Raw genomic sequence first — 26,649 nt, forward strand, 5'->3', positions numbered from 1 at the left:
CCGAAGCCAGGCCAGGCGACGCATTGCCACAGACATTGCTGTCGCTCTGGATGTAAGTTCGAAGGTGTCATAAATGGATCTAACCATGAACTTACGCAACTGAAACAGAGAAGACAAGCAATGGTGGAAAGATTGTTGTTTCCGTTGAGGAAGGTATTTCTCAAAGGAAGCCATGGTGGTAAGGAGATGTTTCAAATAGAAAGAAAAATGAAAGCCATAATTTCCAGCTCTATTTGCCAACATTGCATTTTGGTAGAGCCTCTTACCAAATTTATCCATGGCTTTGCCCTCTCTGCCAGGAGGAACAGAAGCATATACACTGGCTCCTGCAGATTTTTTAAGGGTGGATTCGACAAGTAAAGATTCATGAGGAAGTTGTGGTTTGTCGAACCCAGGAATGGGAATTACTTTGTACAGAGAGTCTAACTTACGTGGGGCCCCTGGAACCGTTAAGGGAGTCTCTAAATTCTTGTAAAAAGTCTCCCTCAAGATGTCGTGAAGAGGGAGCTTCAAATATTCCTTTGGAGGTTGGTCAAAGTCTAGGGCGTCCAGAAAAGCTTTAGACTTTTTGGATTCAGCCTCCAAAGGAATAGACAGAGAATCACACATATCTTTCAGGAAACTGGAGAAAGATGAAGTGTCATGCTTAGAGGACGGGTCATGTACAGCAGACTCCTCCTCATCTGAGGAACATTCTCCTTCAGAGAGAAAAGGCTCTTCTGAATCTCCCCACAGATCAGGATCCCTGACATGGGGAGAACGATCCCTAGACTCAGGGGTAGTTGGGTCTACATGCCGGGTCTTGCGCACCGACTTACCCGATCTCATTGACATCGACCCAGGCGATGTAATCGGTTGTACCGGAGCCGAAGTCTGCACCGATTGATGCTGAGCTCTCGGCTCCGGCGCAAGGACTGGCATTGATGTCGATGAGGTGGAGTGAATCGGCACCGAGGGAGTGGATACCGACAATATAGGTTGCTCCACTATCGGTACCGGCTCAGTGCGGACCGGCACCGGAAGGTTCGGTGCCAGGATCGTTGGAAGGAGCTGTTGCAATTGCTGCTTGAGCTGTTCCTGGAGAATGGCCGTAATACGGTCATCAAGGGATGGCACCGGTACCGCTTTTTTCTTCTGCGGTACCTGCGGTGCCGCTCGACACCCCGGAGATGAGGAGCCCGATGTCGAGGGACTCACCTCAATAGGGGCGGAGCGCTTCCGCTGGCGCCTCACAGTCGGCAGGATTGGACTCACTGCACTCGAGACCGGAGGACGTTCCAGCGGGGAAGGCTTCTTAGCCGGCTTACCTGCATGTTGGGACGCCGGTGCGGAATCTTGCGGCGTCGAAGAAGAGGGTGCCGACTGAACCGGTGCCGAAGTCGGAGTCGATGGAACGGGATCGGACATCTCGGCACCGAAAAGTAATCGCTGTTGTATTTGGCGATTTTTTAATGTTCTCTTTTTCAGTGTGGCACAACGGGTGCAGGTGGAGGCCTGATGCTCAGGACCCAAACACTGTAAGCACCAGTTGTGTGGGTCCGTGAGAGATATGGGCCGAGCACACCGCTGGCACTTTTTAAAACCTGGCTGAGGGGGCATGAACGTGAACACCGCTTCAGCCAAATCGAAGGCCGAGGCTTCGATGGTGGCAGAGGGCCCCGCAGGGGAAAAGCCAAATTGAATGAAAAAACAAAAGTTTTTTGTTTTTTTTTTTTTGAAAATAATGAAAGAAAAAGAAAGAGGCAAAAGGCAAAAAGGTTTACGCGAGCGGGAAGGCAAGTTCAAAAAATTTTCAACAGCCGTTGAAAAAAACGCGTCTTCTTAGCTCCGCGGAAACTAAGAAACTGGGGACCGCGCGCCTCTGTCGGGCGGGAAGGCACTCGCGCGTGCGCGGTGCGGCATGCCAGAACTTTCCAAGTTCTTAGAGTGCAATCACTCTAAAATTGTCCGTACCGGGGCTCCGTCGGTGCCGTCACCCATCAGTCAAGAATAGCTGCCTGCTTGTCCTGGGATAAAGTGGCATACCTGGGGCATGTGATACCCAGGGTCATTAATTTTTTTAATACTCCCCCATATAAATAGGGTTTGGGGGAGCACTCTGCTTTCACCCCATTGGTACGCCACTGCCTGAAGAAAGGGATTTTGGTCTCTAAAAGTTAGTTCAAAATATATTAAAATTAGTCCAATAAAAAGATTACCTTATTTAAATTTTCTATTTATGAATGTTTATCAATACAGCTACAATACTACTTTATTCTAAAGCAATTGTAAAAAAATATTTTTTCTATCTTTGGTCATCTCTGGTTTCTGCTTTCTTTTTTTCATTCTCCATTCCATCCAGTGTCCACCTCTTTCTCTGTGCCTTCCATTTTTCTCTTTCTGTCTCCACTCCCTCCCTGAAGTTCTAGCATCTATCCCTTCTCCTTTCCTTTCCTCCTTCCCACCCCAACTCAACCCATGGTCTGGCATGTGCTTCACTTCCCCCATGCCCTAGGATCTCTCTCCTCTCTTCTCCTTCCATTTTTCCCTCTCCATCCATGCTCTGGCTTTTCCTTTCCTTCCTTTCCCTCTCCTCTTTCCCTCCCTCCTTTCTCCCTGGTCTGCCATCTGTCACCTTTCCTTCCCTCCCCATGCCCTGGTATCTCCTTTCCTTTCTTCTCCTATTCTTTCCTTCCTTCCTTTCCTCCCTCCTTTCTTCCCCATGGTCTGGCATCTGTCTTTCATCTCCTATCCCTTCCCTGGTCTTCCTTCTCCCTCCCTCCCTATCCCCAATTGGGTGCACTATTTCTCCCTCCCCCTCCCATTGTCACCCTGCAGTTGGCAGCACAACATTCACAATGCTCTTGATGGCGTCAGGCCTTCCTCTCTGCCAGGTCCTGCTGTCATGGAAACAGGAAGTAGGCAGGACCAAGTAGAGAGGAATGCCCAACGCTGACAAGAGCAGAAAATTGTGACCGCTGCTTCTGGGAAGACTTTTTGATGCCAGTCATTGGAGCATACCCTTATGGGTTGCACCCATGGCCTCCCTTCTGCTTTCTCCTGCCTTGTGGTCCCTTTGGAGCAGCTCCCGGGTGGACCAGATCTGCTCTGAAAAGCTTAATTGGGGATTCCGGCAGCCACTAGTTAATTATGTGCTCCAGTAACATGCCTACCCTTCCTTTACTTCCTTTTCTTTCTGATCCTCATTCCATATTAAACTGTAAGCTTTGAGATGGAGGGACTGCCTACTATGTGTGTGAACTACTGCATACACCTGGTAGCACTATTGTAACAATCAGGTCAATATTCAAATGGAGTTATATGCTCATCAGTGGCCAGTAAGCATATAAAACTGCTATCTAATAATTATCAACTACTATCAGAGCAATCTATAAACTTGCCACTAATATTTACATACAGCACACAAACACTGGGTAAGTAAAAGTTTAAACAGAGTGGTCACCTAAAAGCTGAACACAAGCAAATGTTAAATAAATGAGCCTCAGAAATGAAAGTCACTGCCAGTCCATCGAGCCACAACAAGCTTCAAGAGTGTTAAATCATAGGCTCCTTTGACTGGCGGGGGGAGACTATAGAGTTGCGCGGGGACAGAAATCCCACCCGTCCCCACCCGTCCCCGCCAAAGTCCCACCCGTCCCCACCCATCCCCGTGAGGAATCCCACCCGTCCCCACCCGTCCATATAAACTTCAGAAATAGTTATTTCATTTAATTATGCTACTGAATTAAAGGCTCTGGTAAAAACCCATTTACAAATAAGCAAAAAGACTTTATTAATTTGAAAATATTAATTGGGAAGAATACATACTTTGCAAATGGGTTTCTACCAGAGCCTCTAATGTTTATAAATTTTTATCAACACAACTAATATACTACTTTATCCTGAAGCAAAATAAAAAAAAAGGAAATATAATTCTTTTCCTACCTTTGTTGCCTGGTTTCTGCTTTCCTCATGTTCTCATTCAATTCCTTCCATCCACTGTCTCTCTTCCTTCTGCATCTTCCATTTGCTCTGTTACTGTGCCTCTCCCTTTCTTCCCCCTTCCAAATTGGTCTGGCACCCATCTTCTTCTCTCCGCTCCCCCCATAGTCTGGCATCTGTCTTCTTCCCTGCCAGCGTCTTCTCCCTACTCTCTCTTCCCCATTTCCTTTCAGCGTCCTTCTCCCCCCATCTTCCCCATGGCCTTTCAGCATCCTTCTCCCCCCATCTTCCCCATGGCCTTTCAGCGTCCTTCTCCACCCACCCACCCCCCGTCTTCCCCATGTCCTTTCAGCGTCCTTCTCCACCCCTTTGTCTTCCCCATGTGCTTTCAGCATCCTTCTCCCCCCTCTGTCTTCCACAAGTGCTTTCAGAGTCCTCCCCCCCCCCGCCCTTCCCATGGCCTTTCAGCATCCTTCTCCACCCCTTTGTCTTCTCCATGTCCTTTCAGCGTCCTTCTCCACCCCTTTGTCTTCCCCATGTGCTTTCAGCATCCTTCTCCCCCCTCTGTCTTCCACAAGTGCTTTCAGAGTCCTTCCCCCCCCCCCGCCCTTCCCATGGCCTTTCAGCGTCCTTCTCCACCCCTTTGTATTCCTCATGTGCTTTCAGCGTCCTTCTCCCTCCTCTGTCTTCAAGTGCTTTCACAGTCCTTCCCCCCCCTCCTCCCGTCTTCCCCATGGCCTTTCAGCGTCCTTCTCCCCACTCCTTCTCTACCGCCCCGGGTGCAGCACAGCCGGCCAGGTCCCCTTACTTTTGTGCCACTTCCCCGACCGACTGACAACAGCCCCGGTCCGACAAACCTCCCTGCCCTTAACTGCGAATCTAAATTACCTTATTACAGCTGCTGTAAGAAGATAATTTAGATTCGCGGCTACAGGGCAGGGAGGATTGTCGGACCGGGGCTGTTGTCGGTCGGTCGGGGAAGTGCCACAAAAGTAAGGGGACCTGGCCGGCTGTGCTGCAACCGGGGCGGGGTGTGGCGGGGCGGACCGCCCCCTCCCTTGGTAGCCACTCGAACCGCGAGGCTACTCTCCTCCTTACCTGCACTGCCTGCAGCACAGAGCCAAACGGAAGTCTTCCCGACGTCAGCGCTGACGTCGGAGGGAGGGAGGGCTTTGTTTAAGCCCTCCCTCCCCTCCGACGTCAGCGCTGACGTCGGGAAGACTTCCGTTCGGCTCTGTGCTGCAAGCAGAGAAGGTAGGGAGAAGAGCCGCGCGACTGAGTACATCCAGCCCCGCAGGAACCCCGCGACCCTCGGAGGCGTCCCCACGGGATCCCCGCGACCCTAGGGGGCGTCCCCACGGGATCCCCGCGACCCTAGGGGCGTCCACACGGGATCCCCGTGACCCAAAGGGGGAACCCGCGGGATGCCCGCGGGTCCCGCGGGATTCCCGTCGTCCCCGTTCCCGTGCAGCTCTCTAGGGGAGACGCAGTAAAAAAAACCTCAAAGGTACTAATCCTATTGAGAAAAACCTGTATCTCAACCACACCGGCCAGTCAAGAAAACAAAAGTTCAAAAAGCTTCAGATGACACACTGAAAAAACGAAGTCATGCAAAAAGGCTCCTCACATACTTAGCTTACACAGGAGAAATCACTTTCACACACTGGGATCCAAATGGGCTTCCAGACCACACAGGAGTCCTCCAATTGCATTGCTGCCAGTGGTAGGTGGTGCTTCAATACTGTGTTTCAATCACTAGAGACAGGCAAGTTCCCTGGAGTTCTGCAGAGCTTGCCTGTCCCTCTCTATTGAAGATATGATAGTAAAACAGCACCCCTACTTGTGGGACTGTAGGGAAGGAATCTTGCTCAACTTAGAGGGAACAGTGGTTCCCACTTACATAACTTACAGAATATTGTAAGTTTCATGGGTATCTGTTGAACGTAGGTAAAAACTGTTACACTATTTCTATGGCTGGTGTAAGTGCTCATGCCTAAATGTTAGCACATTCGTAACCTATGTGCAAACTAATAGGTTTGTGAGTTGATCAGACTGGTATTTTAATTTTGTGTGTTTCATAAAGCCTGTTTGTGAGTTGACAATGTGCTGATACAGGAATGTATTTTTTCTCTTCTTCGTTGCAACTCTTGCTTTGGAGAAGGGGTGGAGTTTTCTAAGAAGGGAAGAGTGATTGCTGTAGCTAAAAGGGAGTTCTATGAAAGCTGTCAGTGATGCAGATGAAAGAGCTGGGGGAGAGTTTAAGGCCACTGCATGGAATGATGCCTTCAACATCAATCTGAATCTCATTCATTCAATTTTCTATACCATTCTTCCAGGGGAGCTCAGAATGATTTACATGAATTTATTTAGGTACTCAAGCATTTTTCCCTGTCTGTCCTGGCAGGCTCACTATCTATCTAATGTACCTGGGGCAATGGGGGGATTAAGTGACTTGCGCAGGGTCACAAGAAGCAGCATGGGGTTTGAACCCACAACCTCAGGGTGCTGAGACTGTAGCTTTAACCACTGCACCACACTCTCCCTAGAGAGTTGAATTCAAATAGTTGGGGTTTTTTTTATATAGTTTCCTAAGGGGAAAGAGGGTAGGGAAATCTTACCTATTAAGTCCCTTTTTCTTCAAGTAGAGGCACCAGGCTATATATATACAGTATATAGGGGACTGATGGTGCTGGCTCTAAGGGCTTCTGTCAGGTTGTCTTTTAAACCCAGGTATGCTACTAAGTGGGCGTTAATAATATGAAGGAAAGTACGATACTGCTTACTCTCCATGTGTCTAATTGTAGGCACCCTGTTGTAAAATTACCCCCTATATGGATTGTGTAGTGCTAGAAAACCCTCTAACCAATGGAGTGGAAGGTGGGTGGAGTTAAGGATGGTGATGAGAAATCAGTCAGCTAGCAATGATATTCATCTGCTATCAGGATAAGTCATTCATTTAGTTTAGTCTTGCTGAAGAACAGAAGTAAATTAAATGGACCGCTGTGGCAGCATTTACTGCCCTATCTGTATATTCAGTGCTGACCACATGTGGGGGAGCTGAATATACATATTCATTTAAATACTGCCACCATGTTTTAAATTAATCTGATCACTGCTGCTGTTGACTATTGGATCTGATGATGATAATAATAGGGTCAATATTCAATCCAAGGTATGCTTTCACCATTGGGTGTCAAATGCTTTAACTTGCTTATTCTTGGAATTATGGTACTTACTGTATATGCAAACAACTGGGCCATTTAACTTCTTTTATGGTCAAATTGTATCCATATAAAAGAGAAGATGAGGGCAATACTGGCACTAACATAGTTAACATTGATATGGAACCACTAAGAGGGTCATTTTTTTAAAAGACTTTTACGAATGTAAAACAGGACTTAAATGGGTCACACATGTAAAAGGACATGCAGTGACAAGAATATGCATATTTTTATTTGACTCAGACGTAGAGATGTTTTGGGGCGCTTTTGGGGAAAAAGAAGCAAACATTGAATACAGGACAAAGTCTGCAGCGGTCAAAACAGCAGTCAGGGAGGCCAAACTTCGAATGGAAGAAACTCTAGCGAAGAACATTAAGAAAGGGGACAAATCCTTCTTCAGGTACATTAGTGACAGGAAAAAGAACGCAAACGGGATAGTACACCTTAGAATGCCAGAAGGGAACTATATGGAAACAGATTCCGATAAGGCCAAACTACTGAATGATTACTTCTGTTCAGTCTTTACCTGCGAGGCACCAGGGCACGGGCTACGGCTAGAAGCAAAGCAAAGCATGGAAGACCCATTTCAGAATTTTGAGTTCACACCTGCTGATGTTTACAGAGAACTGTCGAGACTCAAGGTGAACAAAGCCATGGGACCGGACAATTTGCACCCAAGAGTGCTCAGAGAGCTATGCGATGTTCTGGCGAAACCGTTAGCCATGCTCTTCAATCTCTCCTTAAGTACGGGGAGAGTCCCCCTGGACTGGAAAACAGCTAACGTCGTTCCTCTGCACAAAAAGGGTTGCAGAGCAGAGGCTGCGAATTACAGACCACCGAGTCTCACATCAATAGTGTGTAAACTCATGGAAACTCTACTTAAAGGTAAATTAGACACGATATTGGATGAGGGAAATCTGAGGGATCCCTGTCAACATGGATTCACTAAGGGCAGGTCATGCCAATCCAATCTTATCAGCTTCTTTGACTGGGTGACAGGAAAGCTAGACTCGGGAGAGTCTCTGGACATAGTGTACTTGGATTTCAGTAAAGCTTTTGACAGTGTCCCGCACCGTAGACTATTAAACAAGATGAAATCGATGGGGTTAGGTGAGAAACTAACTGCATGGGTCAATGATTGGCTGAGTGGAAGACTTCAGAGGGTGGTGGTCAATGGCACCCTCTCTGAGACATCGGAGGTGAATAGCGGAGTGCCGCAGGGATCAGTCCTGGGACCATCCCTTTTCAACATATTCATAAGGGACTTGGCACGGGGGCTTCAGGGTAAAGTAGCACTGTTCGCCGACGACGCCAAACTGTGTAATATAGTAAGTGAAAGCAATCTCAAGGATAGTATGATGCAGGATCTGATCACGTTGGAAAACTGGTCCTCGACATGGCACCTGGGCTTCAACGCTAAGAAGTGTAAGGTCATGCATCTCGGCAGCAGAAATCGATGCAGAACATACACCTTGAATGGAGAAGCACTAGCTAGGACTTCAGAAGAACGGGACTTGGGAGTAATCATCAGTGCAGACATGAAGGCTGCCAAACAAGTAGAGAAGGCCTCATCCAAGGCAAGGCAAATGATGGGATGTATCAAGAGAAGCTTCGTCAGCTGCAAACCTGAAGTCATAATGCCACTTTACAGAACCATGGTGAGACCTCATCTGGAATACTGTGTGCAATTCTGGAGGCTACATTACCGTAAAGATGTGCTTCGAGCCGAGTCGGTCCAGCGGATGGCCACTAGAATGGTCTCCGGACTCAAGGGTCTCTCATACGAAGAAAGACTGGGCAAATTGCAGCTCTATACTCTGGAGGAGCGCAGGGAAAGGGGTGACATGATTGAGACATTTAAATACGTCACAGGTCGTGTCGAGGTGGAAAACGACATATTCATTCCCAAGGGACCCTCGGTCACAAGGGGGCACCCGCTTAAACTCAGAGGAGGGAAATTTAGTGGTAACACCAGAAAGTACTTCTTCACAGAAAGGGTAGTGGATCATTGGAACAAACTTCCGGTGCAGGTGATCAAGGCCACCAGCGTGCTCGACTTTAAGAATAGATGGGACGTGGGATCCCTACGAGGGTCGAGCTAAGGAACTAAGTCATCAGCACTCAGACTTAATGGGGTGGGTCAGTAGAGTGGGCAGACTTGATGGGCTGTAGCCCTTTTCTGCCGTCATCTTTCTATGTTTCTATGGTTCTATGAACATGAGTGGAGTTGTGATTCACATACATTGGAGTCAATAGTCAAAGTGATTTAATGGTTCAGTAGAAACTCCTGTCTGGTTAAATCGCTTGTATGGGACTGTCCACTGATCTTCAGTGGCATATAACTGGTTACTGCTGATAACTATTAGCACTAACCACTAGCTAGCAATTTTATGGTAGTCCAGAGGCGGACTTGTCACTTAGGCAGTTATATAAAAATATAGATATTTGATGGCAGATAAAGGCCAAATGGCCCATCCATAGCATCTACTATTTTCTCCTCTCCCTAAGAGATCCCATGTGCTTGTCCCATACTTTCTTCAATTCAGACACAGTTTTTGACTCCACCACCTTTACCAGGAGACTATTCCATGTATCTACCATCCTTTCTGTAAAGAAGTATTTCCTTAGATTACTCCTGAGCCTACCGCCTCTTAACTTCATCCTATGCCCTCTCATTCCAGAGTTTCCTTTCAAATGATAGACTCGCCATGTGGGTATTTCCATGTCTCTTTCATATCTCCCCCCCCCCCTGCTTTTTCTCCAAAGTATACATATTGAGATCTTTAAGTCTGTCCCCCTTATGCCTTATAACATAGACCGTCAACCATTTTAATAGCCTTCCTCTGGACCAGTGGTCTCAAACTCAAACCCTTTGCAGGACCACATTTTGGATTTGTAGGTACTTGGAGGGCCGCAGAAAAAATAGTTAATGGCTTATTAACTTTGCATGAGGTAAGTACCTACAAATTCAAAATGTGGATTATCTGAAATCTGAAATTATCAGAAGCAATTATGGAAAGATTTATAAACTATAACTATAAATCTTTCCTTAATTGCTTCTGATAATTTTAGCTCTACACAGCTGAAAGCAGTGCAACATGCAAAAAGTGAAAAACTATCAAAGTATCAACTGCAAGAGACAAGATTTTGGACCAACTATTTTGAGGTCCTTGGTATTATAAAGAATAATTCTTTATGGAAAACTTGTGCCTTAAGTTTTCACCTCCTCCAGCACTGGACACACGCATAAGCTGCACTGCCTCCAATGGTTACCTTACGTTCTGGAACGCTGCCCGCCTCACTGCTGTAACCTCAAGAAAGCACTTTCCTGCTTCTGTACGCAATTGATCTCTCCACTCCACCTCACAATCGTGTACAGACGCAGGAAAGCGCTTGCATGAGGTTACAGCAGAGAAGCGGGCAGCATTCCAGAATGCGACCGCCGGACACTTAAAGGCACAAATTTTCCATAAAGAATCATTCTTTATAATGCCAAGGGCCTCAAAATAGTACCTGACGGGCCGCATGTGGCCCCTGTGCCACGGGTTTGAGACCACTGCTCTGGACCGACTCCATCCTTTTTATCTTTTTGAAGGTGTGGTCTCCAGAATTGTACACAATATTTTAAATGAGGTCTCACTAGAGTCTTATACAGGAGCATCAATACCTACTTTTTCCTACTAACCATAGCTCTTCCTATGCACCCTATCATCTTTCTAGCTTTCGCCGTCACCTAGTCGACCTGTTTACCACCTTAAGCTCATCAAATATTATCACTCTCAAGTTCCGCTCCTCTTTCATGTGCAAAAGTTCTTCACCCACAAAACTGTACCGCTACCTTGGGTTTTTGCAGCCTAAATGCATGACCTTACATTTCTTAGCATTAAATCTTAGCTGTCAAATTTCAGATCATTCTTCGAGCTTCGCTAGGTCCTTCCTCATGTTATTTACACCTATTATACAATCACTCTCCACATCAGTATCTCAGAAACTTTGCGAGCCGTGGCACACTAAACTGGCGGCCGCAGCTCGAGTGCACCCAGAAGTGTACAGACATTGATGCGGTGACGTCACTTGAATGCGCAACATCGTCCCGTCGGATGTCCGTACATGCATGGCGGCCCTCCAGACGGGGCCCTGAGCCACCAGTGGGGAGTGCAGGGAGAAAAAAAGGCACGGAGAGGAGGAGAAGTGCTGGTGGTGGCTGACTGCCTAAAGAATGTGCCTCTCGCTGCGAGAGGCAGGTCCTGTAGGCAGTCAGCCACCACCAGTGCCTCTCCTCCTCCCCAGTGTCATGCAACATGCCTGAAATCTCGTGCAGCACATTAGATCATGTGGTTAAAGTAAGGCCTGCTGGCTTAACTGGATTTATTTTGATTTATATCCCATCCTCCCAGAAAGCTCAGTTTAGGTTACAGGAGACCATACATAGGTTCCTCACTGTTTATTGAAACTATCTACAACACAAAGGAGCAGAGCAATACAGGCATCACAATCTGGCAGCGTACAATGAATGATCATGGGGAATACAGGCATAATGTCAATGGATAAACACTGTTGCAGTCTACTAATAAACAAGTACATATATATAGGACTCCTTTTACTAAGCCGCGTTAGGGCTTTAACGCGTGGAATAGCGCGTGCTATATTGTCACACGCGCTAGACCTTAACGCCAGCATTGAGCTGGCGTTAGTTCTAGAAGCGTAGCACGCGGTAATTTTCTGCGTGCGCTAAAAATGCTAGCGCACCTTAGTAAAAGGAGCCCTTAGTGGCACTAGTTACCTGGATAGCACCACTAAATAAATAAATCAAGTCAAACATTGATGCGTAACTTTATATATCAGCCACTGCTGCTGAATACTAATACCCATGGCTCCATCCAATCCTACTTATCTCTCACTTCTTCCGTCCGGTTTCCTAGTCACACCCTATTTTTCCTCTAGCAAAATGGGCACCTTTGATCTTTTTGATTTCCCTTTTTTCACCTCATCTCTCTAAAACTTTCCCTTTTGCCCTTCAAAATAAATTTTCCCATTCTTCCAGCAGGTCCAACCTGAAAGCCTATATCTTCAACCAGCTTTCCCTTAATTATCGTACTTGTTTTAATTTTATATTGTTTCTTGTTCCTTCACTGCCTTGAACCGCAAGGTAATGGCGGAATAGAAATCTCTAATATAATGTAACGTAATATCAGATAAGAGTTCCAAATAAAGAAATACATGTTAGTTTCTGGCTCATGCTATATGTAAATGTGACAAGAAGTCAATAACTGTAATTAGGAACAAGTGCAATTAGTTATAATTACAGTATTTAAGTGTTGTCACAGTTTATATTTCAAAGCAATGTGTTAGAAATCAGCGTAACGGTGTTTGACCAATATCTACTAAACACACATAAGTAAAAAATAATTGCTAGAAGCAAAGGCTGAGCATGAGTGTGTCTCACTGTCTCACATTTTTTTCTTTCTTTCTTTTAGAATGGTGCTACAATGAAAAGTCTTGTGGTAAGTGTAGAATTTCCAGTAATAAACCTCAGGATTGAAGCTGAGGAGAATAAAGGGATGGATGCACTAAAGTCAGCAATCGTCGCTACACCTGTTTTCACAGCTTTAGCGATTGCTTTTACCGACCTGATTCACAAAATGGCTCACCATGTGATTTTCCCCTCGATCGCCCATTTTCCCATCTATTCATGCAAATTAGCTAAATCCCCATGCAAAGTAGCCAAGCGGTTGATGTACAAAAAGAACATAATCAGAGGTTTTAGACCTGTCATTCACTGTTACAGACAGGTCAGCCTGTTTTTTTTCTATTTTTTTCAATGGCACAGATATTTTGCTTGTGTTACTCATTAAAAAGAAAAAGAAGTTCTCTACCGACGATGATGGCCCTCCCCAATGACCCCCGATGAATAAGGCACCGGGAATCCCCCCCGAAATGAGAGAAATTGTCAGGAGGAATGCTCACTCCCTCCTGCCATGCCTTGGGAGGGGCCTTAGGCGTCTGTGCCAATCAGAGCCTTAGGCTCCTCCCCATGCATCACATGATGCACCGAGGAGGGGAAGACCCATTATTTTCCATGGGAACTGGAGGGACCATGCTATCCTCCAGCTCCCAATGTCTACCAAAGGTAGGGGGGGGGAGTGAGGTTTGGGGGAACTTCCGGTGGCATGAGGGAGTGGGCATCCCTCCTACCTTTTTTTATGGAAGGAAGGGGAGAGGGTAGGGGATGATTGGGGGGGGTCAGTGGCACGGGTGGATCCAGGACCGGGTTGAGTCATGGAGCTGAGGGTATTCAGCCAGGCAGTAGGGAGTAGGCATCCCTCCTGCCATTTTCGCTGCAGTGGAGGGGTCATGGTGCCGGTTTGTGTGTGTGTGGGGTCATTGGGGAGGGCCATCAGCGTGGGGGGCTTCTTTTCTTTTTTTAATGGGATAGATTGTACGTGTGTAACACACGCACATCTATGCCATTAAAAAAAAGAAGCCCTAATAGTAGTGACAGGAGGCTGCTTCCCATGTCACTGCTGTTAGGGCTGTGCACATGTGTAAATCGCTCACTAAGCGATTGATCTGTTGGGTTTGCATAGAAATGATTTGCACCTCCATGCACATTGTTTGCATGCAAACTTGGTAGCACATCGCTCGCTCATCGACCAACAGCTATCCAGTCAGTATTACCGATTATCTTTAGTGCATCCAGGCCAAAAGTGACTTGTCCTAAGGCCAGGCACCAATTACAAAGATTTTGGCCATTAGTTTAGAAACATGGCTACATGTAAATCACTACTATCACATCAAGTATGCAATCATAACACTCTTACACTTTAAGCTTTAGAGTTTTAGGATCCTCAGAATTGAGCGCAGCAATCTGTCTTTGTTTTAAGAATGCTGCTCAGATCGTCATCGATCCCTTGTGTCATTATTTACTTTTTTACTTGTATTTTCCATCAGTAGAAATAAATAAAGTATCTATTTTGTAACTTTAAATATCTTTTAAAAGACGCCACACTAGGCACTTATCTTATTGTGTTAGAGTTTTTGTCGGCTCGGGACCCACCGTCACCTCCTCGGCTGTATCAAGGCTGTCCCCTTAATAGGTTTGTCTCCACCATCAAGCCTGATAAATTCTTGTCCAGGAATGGGGTTAGTGAGAATCCCATGGGGATCCCTTCCAGGTCCACAGGACTCCTGCAGGGATTCTATCAAAGTCTGCAGGATTCCTGCAGGGATGGATGAAGGACTTGCAGGGTTCCCATGGAAGTATGGTCCCAGGGCAGCTTATCTATTCTTTCCTTGTGCCACTGTCACTATCTCTTCACTGATTTGAGGGCAGAACTGGGAGGTCACATTCACCAGGGGTGTGGTGACTGGTGATTGGTGAGTGCTTCTTCCCAGCCTCACCCCTATGCATTTATTTCTTTTTTTATGGGTACAAGTGGGGATGTAAGATATTATTTGCGAGGACGGGCGGAAATGGAGGAAATTAAAGTGGGGACAGGTGAAGTTTATCCCCATGCAACTCTCTCAAAATGTGTAAACATCATGGCTTGACTAGGGCTAAAATTTATAAGAGGAATGCACATATATGTGGAAAAATTTTTATGAAAGGTTTTCAGCAGCTCAAAGACATGCATAGGTTTAACAAAAAAATAAAAGGTGCTTGTTTTGCCCAGGGCTTTATACAAGGATTCATTGAGTCATTCTCTTTAATCCCATATAGTTTATTTCTGCTTCCAAAATGAAACCACACTAAAATTGTAGCCTCACTACTTCATTGTCAGGTTTGTAAAAAGGGGCAGCTACATATAAAAGTGGTGTCACACACAGAAGTGCAAAATCGACACTTCTATATGCAAGTGCTGACACATCCATGTGGAAATTGCTGAGTCCATGTCATTCATTGTTTCAGCATGTATATGTGTAAAATGGTTGTTCCCTCTTACGGTTGCCAGTCGTCTGGATTTCCCCGGATGTGTTCTCCTTTTGAGGATATGGCTGGGAGTCCAGACGGCTTTTCAAAACCTGGCACTTTGTCTGGGTTTTAGAAAGCCTCCTCTCAATTGCATCAAGCAGGAGGCAATCCGCGCACGGGTGCCATGTGAAGATGGCGTACACACGTGCACGTGATGTCATAAGAACATAAGAATTGCCGCTGCTGGGTCAGACCACTGGTTCATTATGCCCAGTCTGCTCACGTGGCAGCCCTTAGGTCAAAGACCGGTGCCTTAACTAAGACTAGCCTTGCCTACATACGTTCTGATTCAGCAGGAACTTATCTAACTTTATCTTGAATCCCTGGAGGGTGCTTTCCCCTATAACAGCCTCCAGAAGAGCGTTCCCATTTTCTACCACTCCCTGGGTGAAGAAGAACTTCCTTATGTTTGTATGGAATCTATTCCCTTTTAACTTTAGAGAGTGCCCTCTCGTTCTCTCTACCTTGGAGAGAATGAACAACCTGTCCTTATCTACTAAGTCTATTCCCTTCAGTATCTCGAATGTTTCGATCATGTCCCCTCTTAGTCTCCTCTTTTCAAGGGAGAAGAGGCCCAGTTTCTCTAATCTCTCACTGTACAGCAACTCCTCCAGCCCCTTAACCATTTTAGTCGCTCTTCTCTGGACCCTTTCGAGTAGTACTGTGTCCTTCTTCATGTACAGTGACCAGTACTGGATGCAGTATTCCAGGTAGGGGCGTACCATGGCCTGGTACAGCGGCATGATGACTTTCTCCGATCTGTTCGTGATCCCCTTCTTAATCATTCCTAGCATTCTGTTCGCCCTTTTCGCCAACGCCACACATTGTGTGGACGGCTTCAATGACTTGTCGACCAGTACTCCCAAGTCTCTTTCCTGGGGGGTGTCTCCGAGTACTGCACCAGACATCCTGTATTTGTGCGCGGATTGCCTCCTTCCCGACCAAAGCAGGGGGCGGAGCTAGGGCGGGCCTGGGGGCGGGTCTAAGGTGTCTGGATTTTACAATAGTAAAATCTAGCAGCCCTACTCCCGCTTGCATGTGTCAGCAAATGCATGTGCAGTCCTGCAGATGTTTTTGAAACGACACAGTATTTAAAGATCCTTTCCTAAAATTCCACCAGAAGTGAGGATGTCACAATGTGGATGTCTCAATTCTAAACTCTACATTCTGTATAACTTGGGTCCCTTTGACATTAGAACCAAGGTCCAGGAGATAAATAATTCATCCAAAGGTCTCTTTCACATACAGTATACTGGTACCCACACACACACACACACACACACATATCAATTCAGTGCAGGGCTGTGGATTCCAAATGAGACACAGGGGAATACTGTAAAATGAATTTTGACAAGGTAGCACAGAAAATGCCAGTGACAGTGTTGAGGATTAATACTCCTGCCCCTGCCTCACACTTCCATTCTGTACTCATTAGGCTTCTTGCCCCTATCATTACCTTGGATATGAGGAAGCAGGTTGTGTTGTCAAGCTACATATTCAGAGACTGTCTTTCCCCCCCCCCCCCCCCCACAGAGCCTGACACCTGGAGTAGACTTGGTTTCTGTGGCGGTAATAGGCAGTCTCCACTGGACATCAATGAGAGTGCAGTGGTCAGGAACTCCAGTCTTGGCTCGTTTCAGTTCACAGGTTATGACAATGCAACTTTGCTGCTCAGCATAAAAAACTTGGGACATACAGGTAAGATACATTCATAATAACAATAATAAACAGAATTTTTTATGCAGCCTCATAATTGTTAGCTCAGTATAGGAGAAAAAAATCTCTTCCAATATAACTAATTGGTACAATACATAAAGAAATAAAAATCTAATATTAATCCAATAAGCATAACAATTTTAAAAACCTCAAAACAGTAATAGGTCTATTGAAAATTGTTTGGTAAATAACCATATCTTTAATAGCTTCCAAAACTTGAGATAATTCATAACACATCTGGTGTTGAAAGATGAAGAAACCAGTTTATGGAATACATCTTGCTCTAAGCTTAAAGCAGTGTTTCTCAAACTTTCTTGAGCTGGGGCACCCTAAAGGTAGTGGCCACGGCTTGAGGCACCCAGAAGTACGTGAACGTCGTTGTGATGACATCACGTTAACGTCTGCGCATGGGCAGAGGCCCGCCAGATGGGCCCTGAGACGCCAGTAGGGGGTGCCAGCAGTGAAGAGGGCCGGAGAGAAGGAGAGGCACAGGCGCCAGCTGATTGCTTACAACAGTGTTTCTCAATTAGTTCAAGCTAAGTACCTCCTAAGTCTAACAAATATCAACTGAGTACCCCAACCACAGACCTCCCTAGGCTCACCCAAGCTCTGCCCCAGATCCCATCCCCTTTGCTAATTGTAATGCAATTTTTTCCATTCATTTTTCATATACACACACAATATACACAGCAGATAAATTCTCAAAACTGACACATTTCAATCACTATGCTGAAAATAAAATCATTTTACCTACCGGCGATCCTCTGCAGGCTGCTATAATTAGCTTTAAAGGTGAGACCGGGAGGCCAGGGAGGAAACCGGAGGAAGCTAGAGAGAAGGGGGAAACATGCAGGCCTTCGGCAAATTGGGCAGCGCTGGCACTGTACCGCGTAGTGAGCAGGCGCCTCTTTTCCTCCTCAGTGTACCGCGGCACACTTGAAATCTCAGGAGGCACACAGTTTGAGATACACTGGCCTAGAGAATAATTTTATAAACCATTTTCATGCCTATGAGCATTGGAGCAGCGTCAGAGCATTTAGTGCTCTGGGCCGTGGTAGAAACTTCTATCGCAACCTTGTAAAAGAAGAGGGGAGGGGGTAATTTTCTTAATTAGCTCGATTGGCACTGTTAATTGAAAGTGCCATTAAAAAAAAATTAAAACCGATTAAAATTAATTAGCTGGTAGGCAACTTACCAGAAAGTAGGCGTAGTTAGGAGTGGATTCTGGGCAGATTTTGGGTGTGGTTTGACTTAGGCCCCAGTAGGTGTCTAACTTAGGCATACTCATTTAGGCCAAAAAAAAAACCCCTAGCCTAGATGGAAGTGTGATTCTATAAGCAGTGCCTAGTGGATGACTGAAAATTGTGCTCAGTGGCACCTAGAAGTTAGGCATTTTGGCTCTGATTCTATAAACGGCACCTTGGTGCCTAAATACATGGGGGCAAGTCCATGAGCGAGGCTGACGTTATACACACAACTTAAAGGTTACTATAAGTTACCGAACACCTGCTGTATTTAGGCACACCTATTTATGCCTGCCATATAGTCTGGTAAACATGGGCATGCCTAAATGTCGGCTCATTTCTGCCAACTTAATGCTAGTATGTGGACTTATAGAATAGGTGCACTACCCACAAAGTGAGCGGCTATATTTTGACACCTACTTATAGAACTGCCCTCTAGTGTTTATTGTAGTTATAGATATGGAAATAAAACTAGGTGAGAGTATGTGAAGTCCATGAGTTCTTATAGTGACTCTCACATCTGTGTACCTTTCTGCAATGGAAATGAAGTTGAGTGTCAATGTAAGATGTTATGTTAATCAGGTTTTCTATTTCGCCTTTAACTATTCAGTTCAAGGTCAGATTACATTACAAGAGGTTGGATCAGTTATCCAGGAAGTTACAATGGACATTTTCATACGAACATTCAATACGGTTACTAGTACAGGTAGATCAGTACAACTATTAATACAGTCAAGTCATAGTTACAAATACATATTTACAAGTACAAGTAGGTCATCGTTGGCTCTTTGTTTTGTCCCAGGAGTTGCATTAGACAGTTTAGAAATGGGCTTTTATAATACCATTTCAGTTCATTCAGGGTTGGTTCCCTGTCTTGGTACAGAAATGCTTTTAAAAGTTTTCTGAATCTGAGATAGTGGTCACAAGATCATAGTGTGAGTGGTAGTTGGTTCCACCATTTTGCTAATTGATATTGGGTAGATAAAGTAATTTGCTTGGTAGACTTTATATTATTGCATGCTGGGAATTTTAAGTGGAAAATATTTCTGGTGGAATATCTGTTAGAGTAGATTCTGTTAGGTAGTTGGGGGCATTCTCTTTTCGGATCTTAAAGGCAGTGATGTGTGTGTCTGTGTAAAGTGTCAGGTCCTAGGAGGCCCATCTCTTTAGCCCATACACCACTCTACAATGGTAGTAAAACTGAGTGGGCGAGGGATGATCAGTGGAGGTTGTACATATATGTGTGTTTGTATGGAAGCAAAGTTGAGCAATGAGGTGACCATCAATGGACAATGTGTATGTGGGGAGGGGGAGGGAACAAAAAAACTACAAAGTTGAGAATGACACTGGGGCAAATTTGTCCCCATCCCGACAGGAACTCAGTTCCCTGTCCCAGCAAGTATTGTTGCTGTCCCTGTCCTTGCCCCATTCCTGTAAGCTCTGCCTGGACTACATAGGCCTCAAACACTTATGATTTTAAAGTGTTTGAGGCTTGTGCAGACAAGGACAAAGCGTGCAAGAATGAGGTAGGGACAGGAAAGGAACTCGCCGGGAAGTGACGGGAAAATGAGTTCCCACGGGGATGGGGAAAAATTTGTCCCGGTGTCATTCTCTACTACAAAGTCTCAAGGTTTCTATGTCCCAAAATCTTGTATTAATTGCCATGGAAAATGCAAGGAAATGATCATTATTGGAGGATGTATATATTACTGCTTAACTCTGCAATCAGGGGATGTGAGTAAGTGTGTAAGTAAGGAGTGCCATATTTTAGAGTTTCTAACTCCTACAACCATGTATCACTTTCTGGAAAAGTGGAGTTAGGTGAGGGACAATCAGTAGAGATATGTGAATCTATATGTTGGGAGGATGGCAGTGGTCCTTATCTTGTATCTGTCTTTTATATAATATGTATCACTCCATAGTGGAAGTGGCACTTGATGATGGTGTAAGCATCAGCGGAGGAGGTCTCAACACAGAATACTCTGCTATCGCTTTCCATTTCCACTGGGGCAATGGGACCAGCAGTCCGGGATCTGAACACAGATTGAGTGGGAAGCAGTTTCCCATGGAGGTGAGTGTTATGGACAATAAACCCTATTTTCTCGGTTATAGCACCCCAGCTCTGGAACAATTTACCAATATACTTACGCAATGAATCCTCTTTAGAAAAATTCAAGCGATCTTTAAAAAGTTTCCTGTATAAGGATGCATTTAAGATATAGATAGTATAACTTACCAATCATTAAATCTCTTAGATCCTAATTAGACCTACGAGTAGGTCGCAAATTTATCTTCTTTCTTTCTATGTTTATTTCTGCCTTTATATCTCTTTTTTTTTCTTTTGTGTTACCCACCATATGTTTTTTTCCCCCGAAATGTTTCTTCTCTTTCTTTAAAGACTGTAGTTCATCCCCCTCACCTTCTGTATCAGTTATTTATTAGTACGTATATATTTTGTATTTAATGGTAAAAACTGTTCTGTTTTGTCTCCTATTTTTAATATTTTCTACGCATTGAAGTATTTGACATTGCGTGTACAACAAACCTTAATAAAACTTGAAACTTGATATACCCTCTTGCACTGGGAAATATGTCCATTTAACCCTACCCTCTGTTTTCTGTCCAATAACTAATCCCTAATCTACAATAGAACATTGCCTCCAATCCCATGACACTAAATTTCTCAGGAGTCTCTCATGAGGAGCTTTTATTACATTACATTACATTACATCAGGGATTTCTATTCCGCCATTACCTTGCGGTTCAAGGCGGATTACAAAAGGTTAGTTTAAGGACAGAATTACAATGAATAAAGAATTACAGCGTTACAGAATGACAGAATTATATGAATTGTAGAGCATAGCTAGAGAGGTAATATGAAGATCTTGAGGGCTTTTAGTGGTCGTGTTGTTATTTCTGTTTTAGGAATTTCTTGAAAAGTGTGGTTTTTATTTCTTTTCTGAACGTCTTATAGTCTGGGGTGGTCATCAGAAGGTTGGAGATTTGGTTATCCAGTCTTGCAGCTTGTGTGGCTAGGAGGCCGTCATGTTGTTTTGTTCTTTTCACTTCTTTGGATGGGGGGGGTATGAATGGGGAGTGCGTTTTTCTGTGTCTGGTGCTGGTTGCTTGGATGAGGCGATTATTCAGGTATGATGGGCTGTCTCCGTGTAGTGTTTTAAATAATATGCAGTAAAATTTAAATTGGATTCTTTCTTGGATTGGGAGCCAGTGTGAGTTGATGTAGGCTTCAGTGATGTGGTCGTGTTTTTTTCAATGAATAGACGAGTCTTAAGGCTGTATTTTGGATTGTTTGGAGTTGTCTTATCGTAGTCGCCGGACATGGGAGGAAGAGAATGTTACAGTAGTCCAGTATTCCTAGTACTAGTGATTGTACTATAAGTAGGAATTGTGTGCATTCAAAGAATTTTCGGACTTGTCTCAGGTTTCTCATGATTGCGAATGATTTTTGAGTTGTTTTGTTTAATTGTGGCTGCATTGTGCAGCATCTGTCTATGGTCATGCCTAGTAGTTTTATGGTTGTTTGGATGGGATATTTGGTTGCGTTTATGTCTAGGATGGTTGTGGTTTGGATCCTGTCGTTTTCTAGGAGGATGAATTTGGTTTTGTCTTGGTTGAGTTTAAGTTTGTGATTTTCCATCCAGGTTGTGACTGCTTCCAGTGTTTGGTGAAGTTCCTCTGTCATGGTATGTTTGGAATGATCGTATGGGATGAGGATGGTGATGTCATCTGCATAGCTATAGGATGTTATGCCTAGATTATCCAGATGGGTTCCTAGAGAGGCAGTGTATAGATTGAAGAGGGTGGGGGACAGTGGAGATCCTTGTGGTACACCGCATGGGTTTGACCAGGATTCTGATTTTTCTTTGTTTGATTTTACACTGTAGGTTCTGAGTTTTAGGAATCCTTTGAACCAGGAGTATACTTTGTCTGAGATGCCTATTGCATCTAGTATCTGTAGAAGGATGTTGTGGTCTACTAGGTCGAATGCTGCCGATAGGTCCAGTTGTATGAGTAGCATTTTTTTCCCTATACTAAGTTGTTGTCTGACGGTATCCATGAGGGAGCCTAGTAATGTCTCTGTGCTGAAATTTGTTCTGAATCCTGATTGCATGGGGTGTAGTAGGTTGTGGTCCTCTATGTAATTGGTGAGGAGTTTGGCTACTAGGCCTTCTGTTATTTTGACATATAGCGGAATTGAGGCTATAGGTCTATAGTTGGAAGGGAGGTTTTGTGGTGCCTTTGGGTCTTTTTGGATTGGGGTGATGACAATTTCGCTGAGGTTGTCCGGGAATGTGCCCTCTGTGAGCGTGAATTGGATCCATTGTAGAATTATGGTGCGGAACTTTATACTAGAGGTGGTAAGGAGATATGGGGGGCAATGGTTGAGGTCACAGGAGGCATGGCTGTATTTTTTGTATAATTTGTTAAATTCTGGCCATTTCTAGATCAACTGGATCACCTTTTTTTTTTTTTGTAAACTTTATCCATATGTTTATTCACACCTTCAAAGAAATGAAGCATGTTGGTGAAGCAAGACTTCATTTGGCGGATCCCATGCTGACTCTTACCCATTAAATCAAGTTTGTCTACATCAGGGCTGCCCAAGTCCAGTCCTCGAGGTCTACTGGCAGGCCAGGTTTTTTGGATATCCGCAATGAATATGCATGAGAGAAATTTGCCTGCATTGCCTTCTTGGTATGCAAATCTCTCTCATGCATGTTCATTGTGGATATCCTGAAAACCTGGCCTGCTGATAGATCTCGAAGACTGGACTTGGGCAGCCCTGGTCTACATGTTCTGCAATTTTACTTTTTATAATAGTTTCTACTACATTGCCCGGAACTGAAGTCAGCCATACCAGTATGTAATTTCCCTGGAATCCTTTTTAAAAATCAGTATTCCATTCTTTGAAGGATGCTTTTTTTCCTCTAATAGTCTTTTTCACTGCACTTTTTAACCATGCTGGCTTTTTAAGCATGTTTGCTTTTCTTTTCACCTTTGTTTACACATGGAATGCATCTGATCTGGATTTCAAAAATAGTATTTTTAAACATCCATGCTTGATTTAACCTTTGGCTGATCCTTTTAGCTACTTTTTAACAAGTTTCCTCATTTTATCATAGTCACTGTTTTGAAAATTAAATGCTGCTAAAGTAGATTTCTTTTGTGACTTCACTCCAGATATTAGTTCAAAATTGATCATGTTATGATCACTGTTTCCCAATGGACCCAACACTATTAGCTCTCATACTATGCCCTGCAAGAATAACACAACAAAATTTATCACAGCTCCTGTCCCCACGGGGAATCATCTCCATGTCATTCTTTAAGGAGAGAGGGAAGAATCAGAGTATGAATGGGCACAACCACTGATCCTCAAGTCTTGCATTGAAGAATGCTGGTGTAGAAGAACTGAGGTTGAGATAGACACTAAAGAATGACATGGGATTGTTTCCCATGGTTATCCGTGATGAATTCTGTTACCGTGTCATTCACTACCTTGCATTCCACTAAAGATGAGATCTAAAATAGCTGCCCCTCTTATTGATTCCTGGACCAGTTGCTCCAAGATGCAGTCATTTATTATTTCTAGGAATCTGACCTCCCTCCCTCCCTGATGTAACATTTATCCCAAGCAATCTGGCTTTAGAACCAACTATAGCACAGAGACTCTACTAGGCTCCCTTACTGACACAGCTAGACAACTCCTCAGCACAGGAAAAAAAAATGCTGCTTATACAACTGGACTTAACCGCAGTTTTTGGCTTGGTAGACCATAACATCCCTCTACAAATTTTGGACATAATAGGGATCTCAGATAAAGTATACTCATGGTTTAAAGGTTTCCTAAAATCCAGAACATATAGAGTAAAAGCAAATAAAGAAAAATCTGAACCTTGGTCTAACCCCTGCGGTGTCTCTCAAGGAACCCCACTCTCCCCCACTCTTTTCAACCTATATACTGCCTCTCTCGGGACACACCTGGACAAACTAGGCATAACCTCCTATAGCTATGCTGACGACATTACCATTCTCATACCTTATGATCAACCAAAGATCGCCATGACAAGCACACTACACTGAACACTAGAAACAGTAGCGACCTGGATGGAAGAGCACAAACTGAAACAACCCAGACAAAATAAAATTCATCCTCCTCAAAAACAACAAAGTCCCAACCTTAACCAATATAGAAATCAACTCAATCAATTACCCCGTCCAAACCACCCTAAAACTACTAAGAATGACAATAGACAGATGCTGCGCCATGCAACCACAAATAAATAAAACAATACAAAAGTCTTTCTCAGTTATGAGAAACCTAAGACAAGTCTGAAAATACTACGAAAGAACACAATTTCAGCTCATAGTACAATCCTTAATCCTAGGTCTACTAGGTCATCCTTTACCTCCCCTGCCTTGCAACATTGACTAAACAATTACAAACAAAATACAGCTCTGAGACTCATCTACTCACTGAGGAAACATGACCATATTACTGAAGCATACATCAGCTCACACTGGCTTCCAGTCCAGGAAAGAATACTATTTAAATTATAGTTATAGTTTATAGTTTATTCAATTTTTGATTAAACGCCTTTTCAATACTACAAAGCGTTGTACAAAGTAAAAAATATTAACATTTTAACAAAAATGACAATTAAACATACTTTCCTATAGTAAACTGCAGGACTACAGACCGTACAAACTGGGTAAATGTTGACCCGTAGGCCATAGAAACATAAGGAAAAGATAGACTTCTGATTCCATATGACCCCCCAAGAACTTTAAGATCCATCTCTCAATATAACCTTAATATTCCCTCTTTAAAAATCATTGGCATGCGTCGCACCTCCACGTTTTCTGTTACAGCCCCTACAATCTGGAACGCTCTCCCTTTGTATATAAAAATGGAAAAAAACCTAAAAAATTTTAAAAGCAATTTAAAGTGCTTTCTTTTTAAAGATGCTTTTAACTGAACTACTGCATTTTATTTAAAACTATAAACGGAGACTGCCCAACCTACCTGGACATCTGCCTCATCCAAACTACCTCAACCAGACACAGAAAAACACACACCCCATTTTCACACCCTCCAATCAAAGAAGTTAAATGGAAAAAAACTATGCGATGGCCTCCTAGCCACCCAAGCAGCAAAACTTGATAACCAAATCTCCAAACTTCTGATAACAACCCCAGACTAGGGTGGCCAGTGGTATAAATTGCTGACTGGATTTATTAAAAAGAAACTAAACACTGATCTGAGAGACATTTGGAGTATTGAGATTAAGCACCAAATTACTGCGTCTCAATGGCCACGAATTTGGACTTGGAGGATGAGATGTACAGTGTCGGCATCTATGAGACAAACTTGTTTTTTTCTGTTACATAGAGCATTATGGACCCCTGTTTGATTACAAAAATTGGATAGCTCTAAGTCTAATAAATGTTGGCACTGTCATCTCGAAGCAGGGACTTTAGATCATTTATGAATTTCTAGAAATCAATTTGGGACCAAATTAATTGTTTATTACACAACCCAGTGGCATTATCATACGATACTGTGCTATTTGGTATGGCAATGAGAGCAAAAAGTCAGATTTCTACAAATAATAACAAATTATTACTTATAATGACTGGGGTTGCCATTCAACAAATTATGTATAATTGGAAAAATTGGAGTAGATTAAATTATAATTTTGGTGGAATTCCTTATGTCATGTTTATAAAATGGAAAGATTTATTGCAATACAGCGCGGTTTTTTCAGGAAATTTCAGGATGTGTGGGAGCCATTTACAAAGTATTGTACCGATTAGATGAGATTTTTTTTTTTCCCTTAAATTTACAAGTTTGCTTGTAAGGGGGGGGGGGAGAGGGTAAATTTATTGTTACATATTGTATAAGGTATTGATTATATGATAAGAAAGGGTGGGAGATAGGAGCATATCATTTGTATTATTGATGATTATTAAGTGTTATATTTATTGTTTATTTGGTTGGATATATTGTTACACTTATTGTAAATTTGAAAATGAATAAAGAATTAAAAAAATAATAAAAAAACAACCCCAGACTACAAGATATTCAGAAAAGAAATTAAAACTATACTCTTCAAGAAAGCCCTGAAAAAGTCTTACCACCACTAATACTTTCCTTCCCCCCTTCTCTCCAAACTACCTGATCTACTCTTTACCTTCTCCAGAAATGACCTTCCTTTGTAACCCACCATCTATATCTCTTTTGTAATCTGCCTTGAACCACAATGTAGTGGCGGAATAGAAATCTCTAATGTAATGTAATGTAATATTAGGATAGTTGAAATTGCAGAAATATACATTAGGGTAAGAGTTAGGCAAATATCAAACAAAAAAACCCCCACAACTTTACTCTCATCCAGAGAGAGTAAAGAAATTGCTATACAACCTCTTAAAAAGAGGAGAAAAAAGACCTCGGTACTTCTAAAACTTGGCAATTTAGTCACCAGACTCCTATTTGTAGTTATTTCTGGTTCACAGTATCTTTATTGGAAGCTTCTATACTGCTACTAATGAC

General features: G+C 43.7%; 1 protein-coding gene across 6 annotated transcripts in view; it reads left to right on the forward strand.

Moving 5' to 3' along the window:
• The window catches only part of LOC117360661 (carbonic anhydrase 4-like), a 107,006-nt gene that overhangs the window by 37,167 nt on the left and 43,190 nt on the right, over nucleotides 1-26,649 (forward strand). For 4 of the 6 annotated variants that reach the window (XM_033944791.1, XM_033944789.1, XM_033944790.1 and 1 more), the window contains 3 exons: nucleotides 12,620-12,646; nucleotides 16,648-16,812; nucleotides 19,997-20,145. In XM_033944791.1, the coding sequence (XP_033800682.1) occupies nucleotides 12,620-12,646; nucleotides 16,648-16,812; nucleotides 19,997-20,145 (341 nt within the window). The remainder of the gene's footprint in view (nucleotides 1-12,619; nucleotides 12,647-16,647; nucleotides 16,813-19,996; nucleotides 20,146-26,649) is intronic. The other 2 variants (XM_033944792.1, XM_033944793.1) reach the window with 1 other exon arrangement.

The sequence above is a fragment of the Geotrypetes seraphini genome, chromosome 5 (assembly GCF_902459505.1).
Source record: "Geotrypetes seraphini chromosome 5, aGeoSer1.1, whole genome shotgun sequence".
NCBI classification, from domain to species: domain Eukaryota; kingdom Metazoa; phylum Chordata; class Amphibia; order Gymnophiona; family Dermophiidae; genus Geotrypetes; species Geotrypetes seraphini.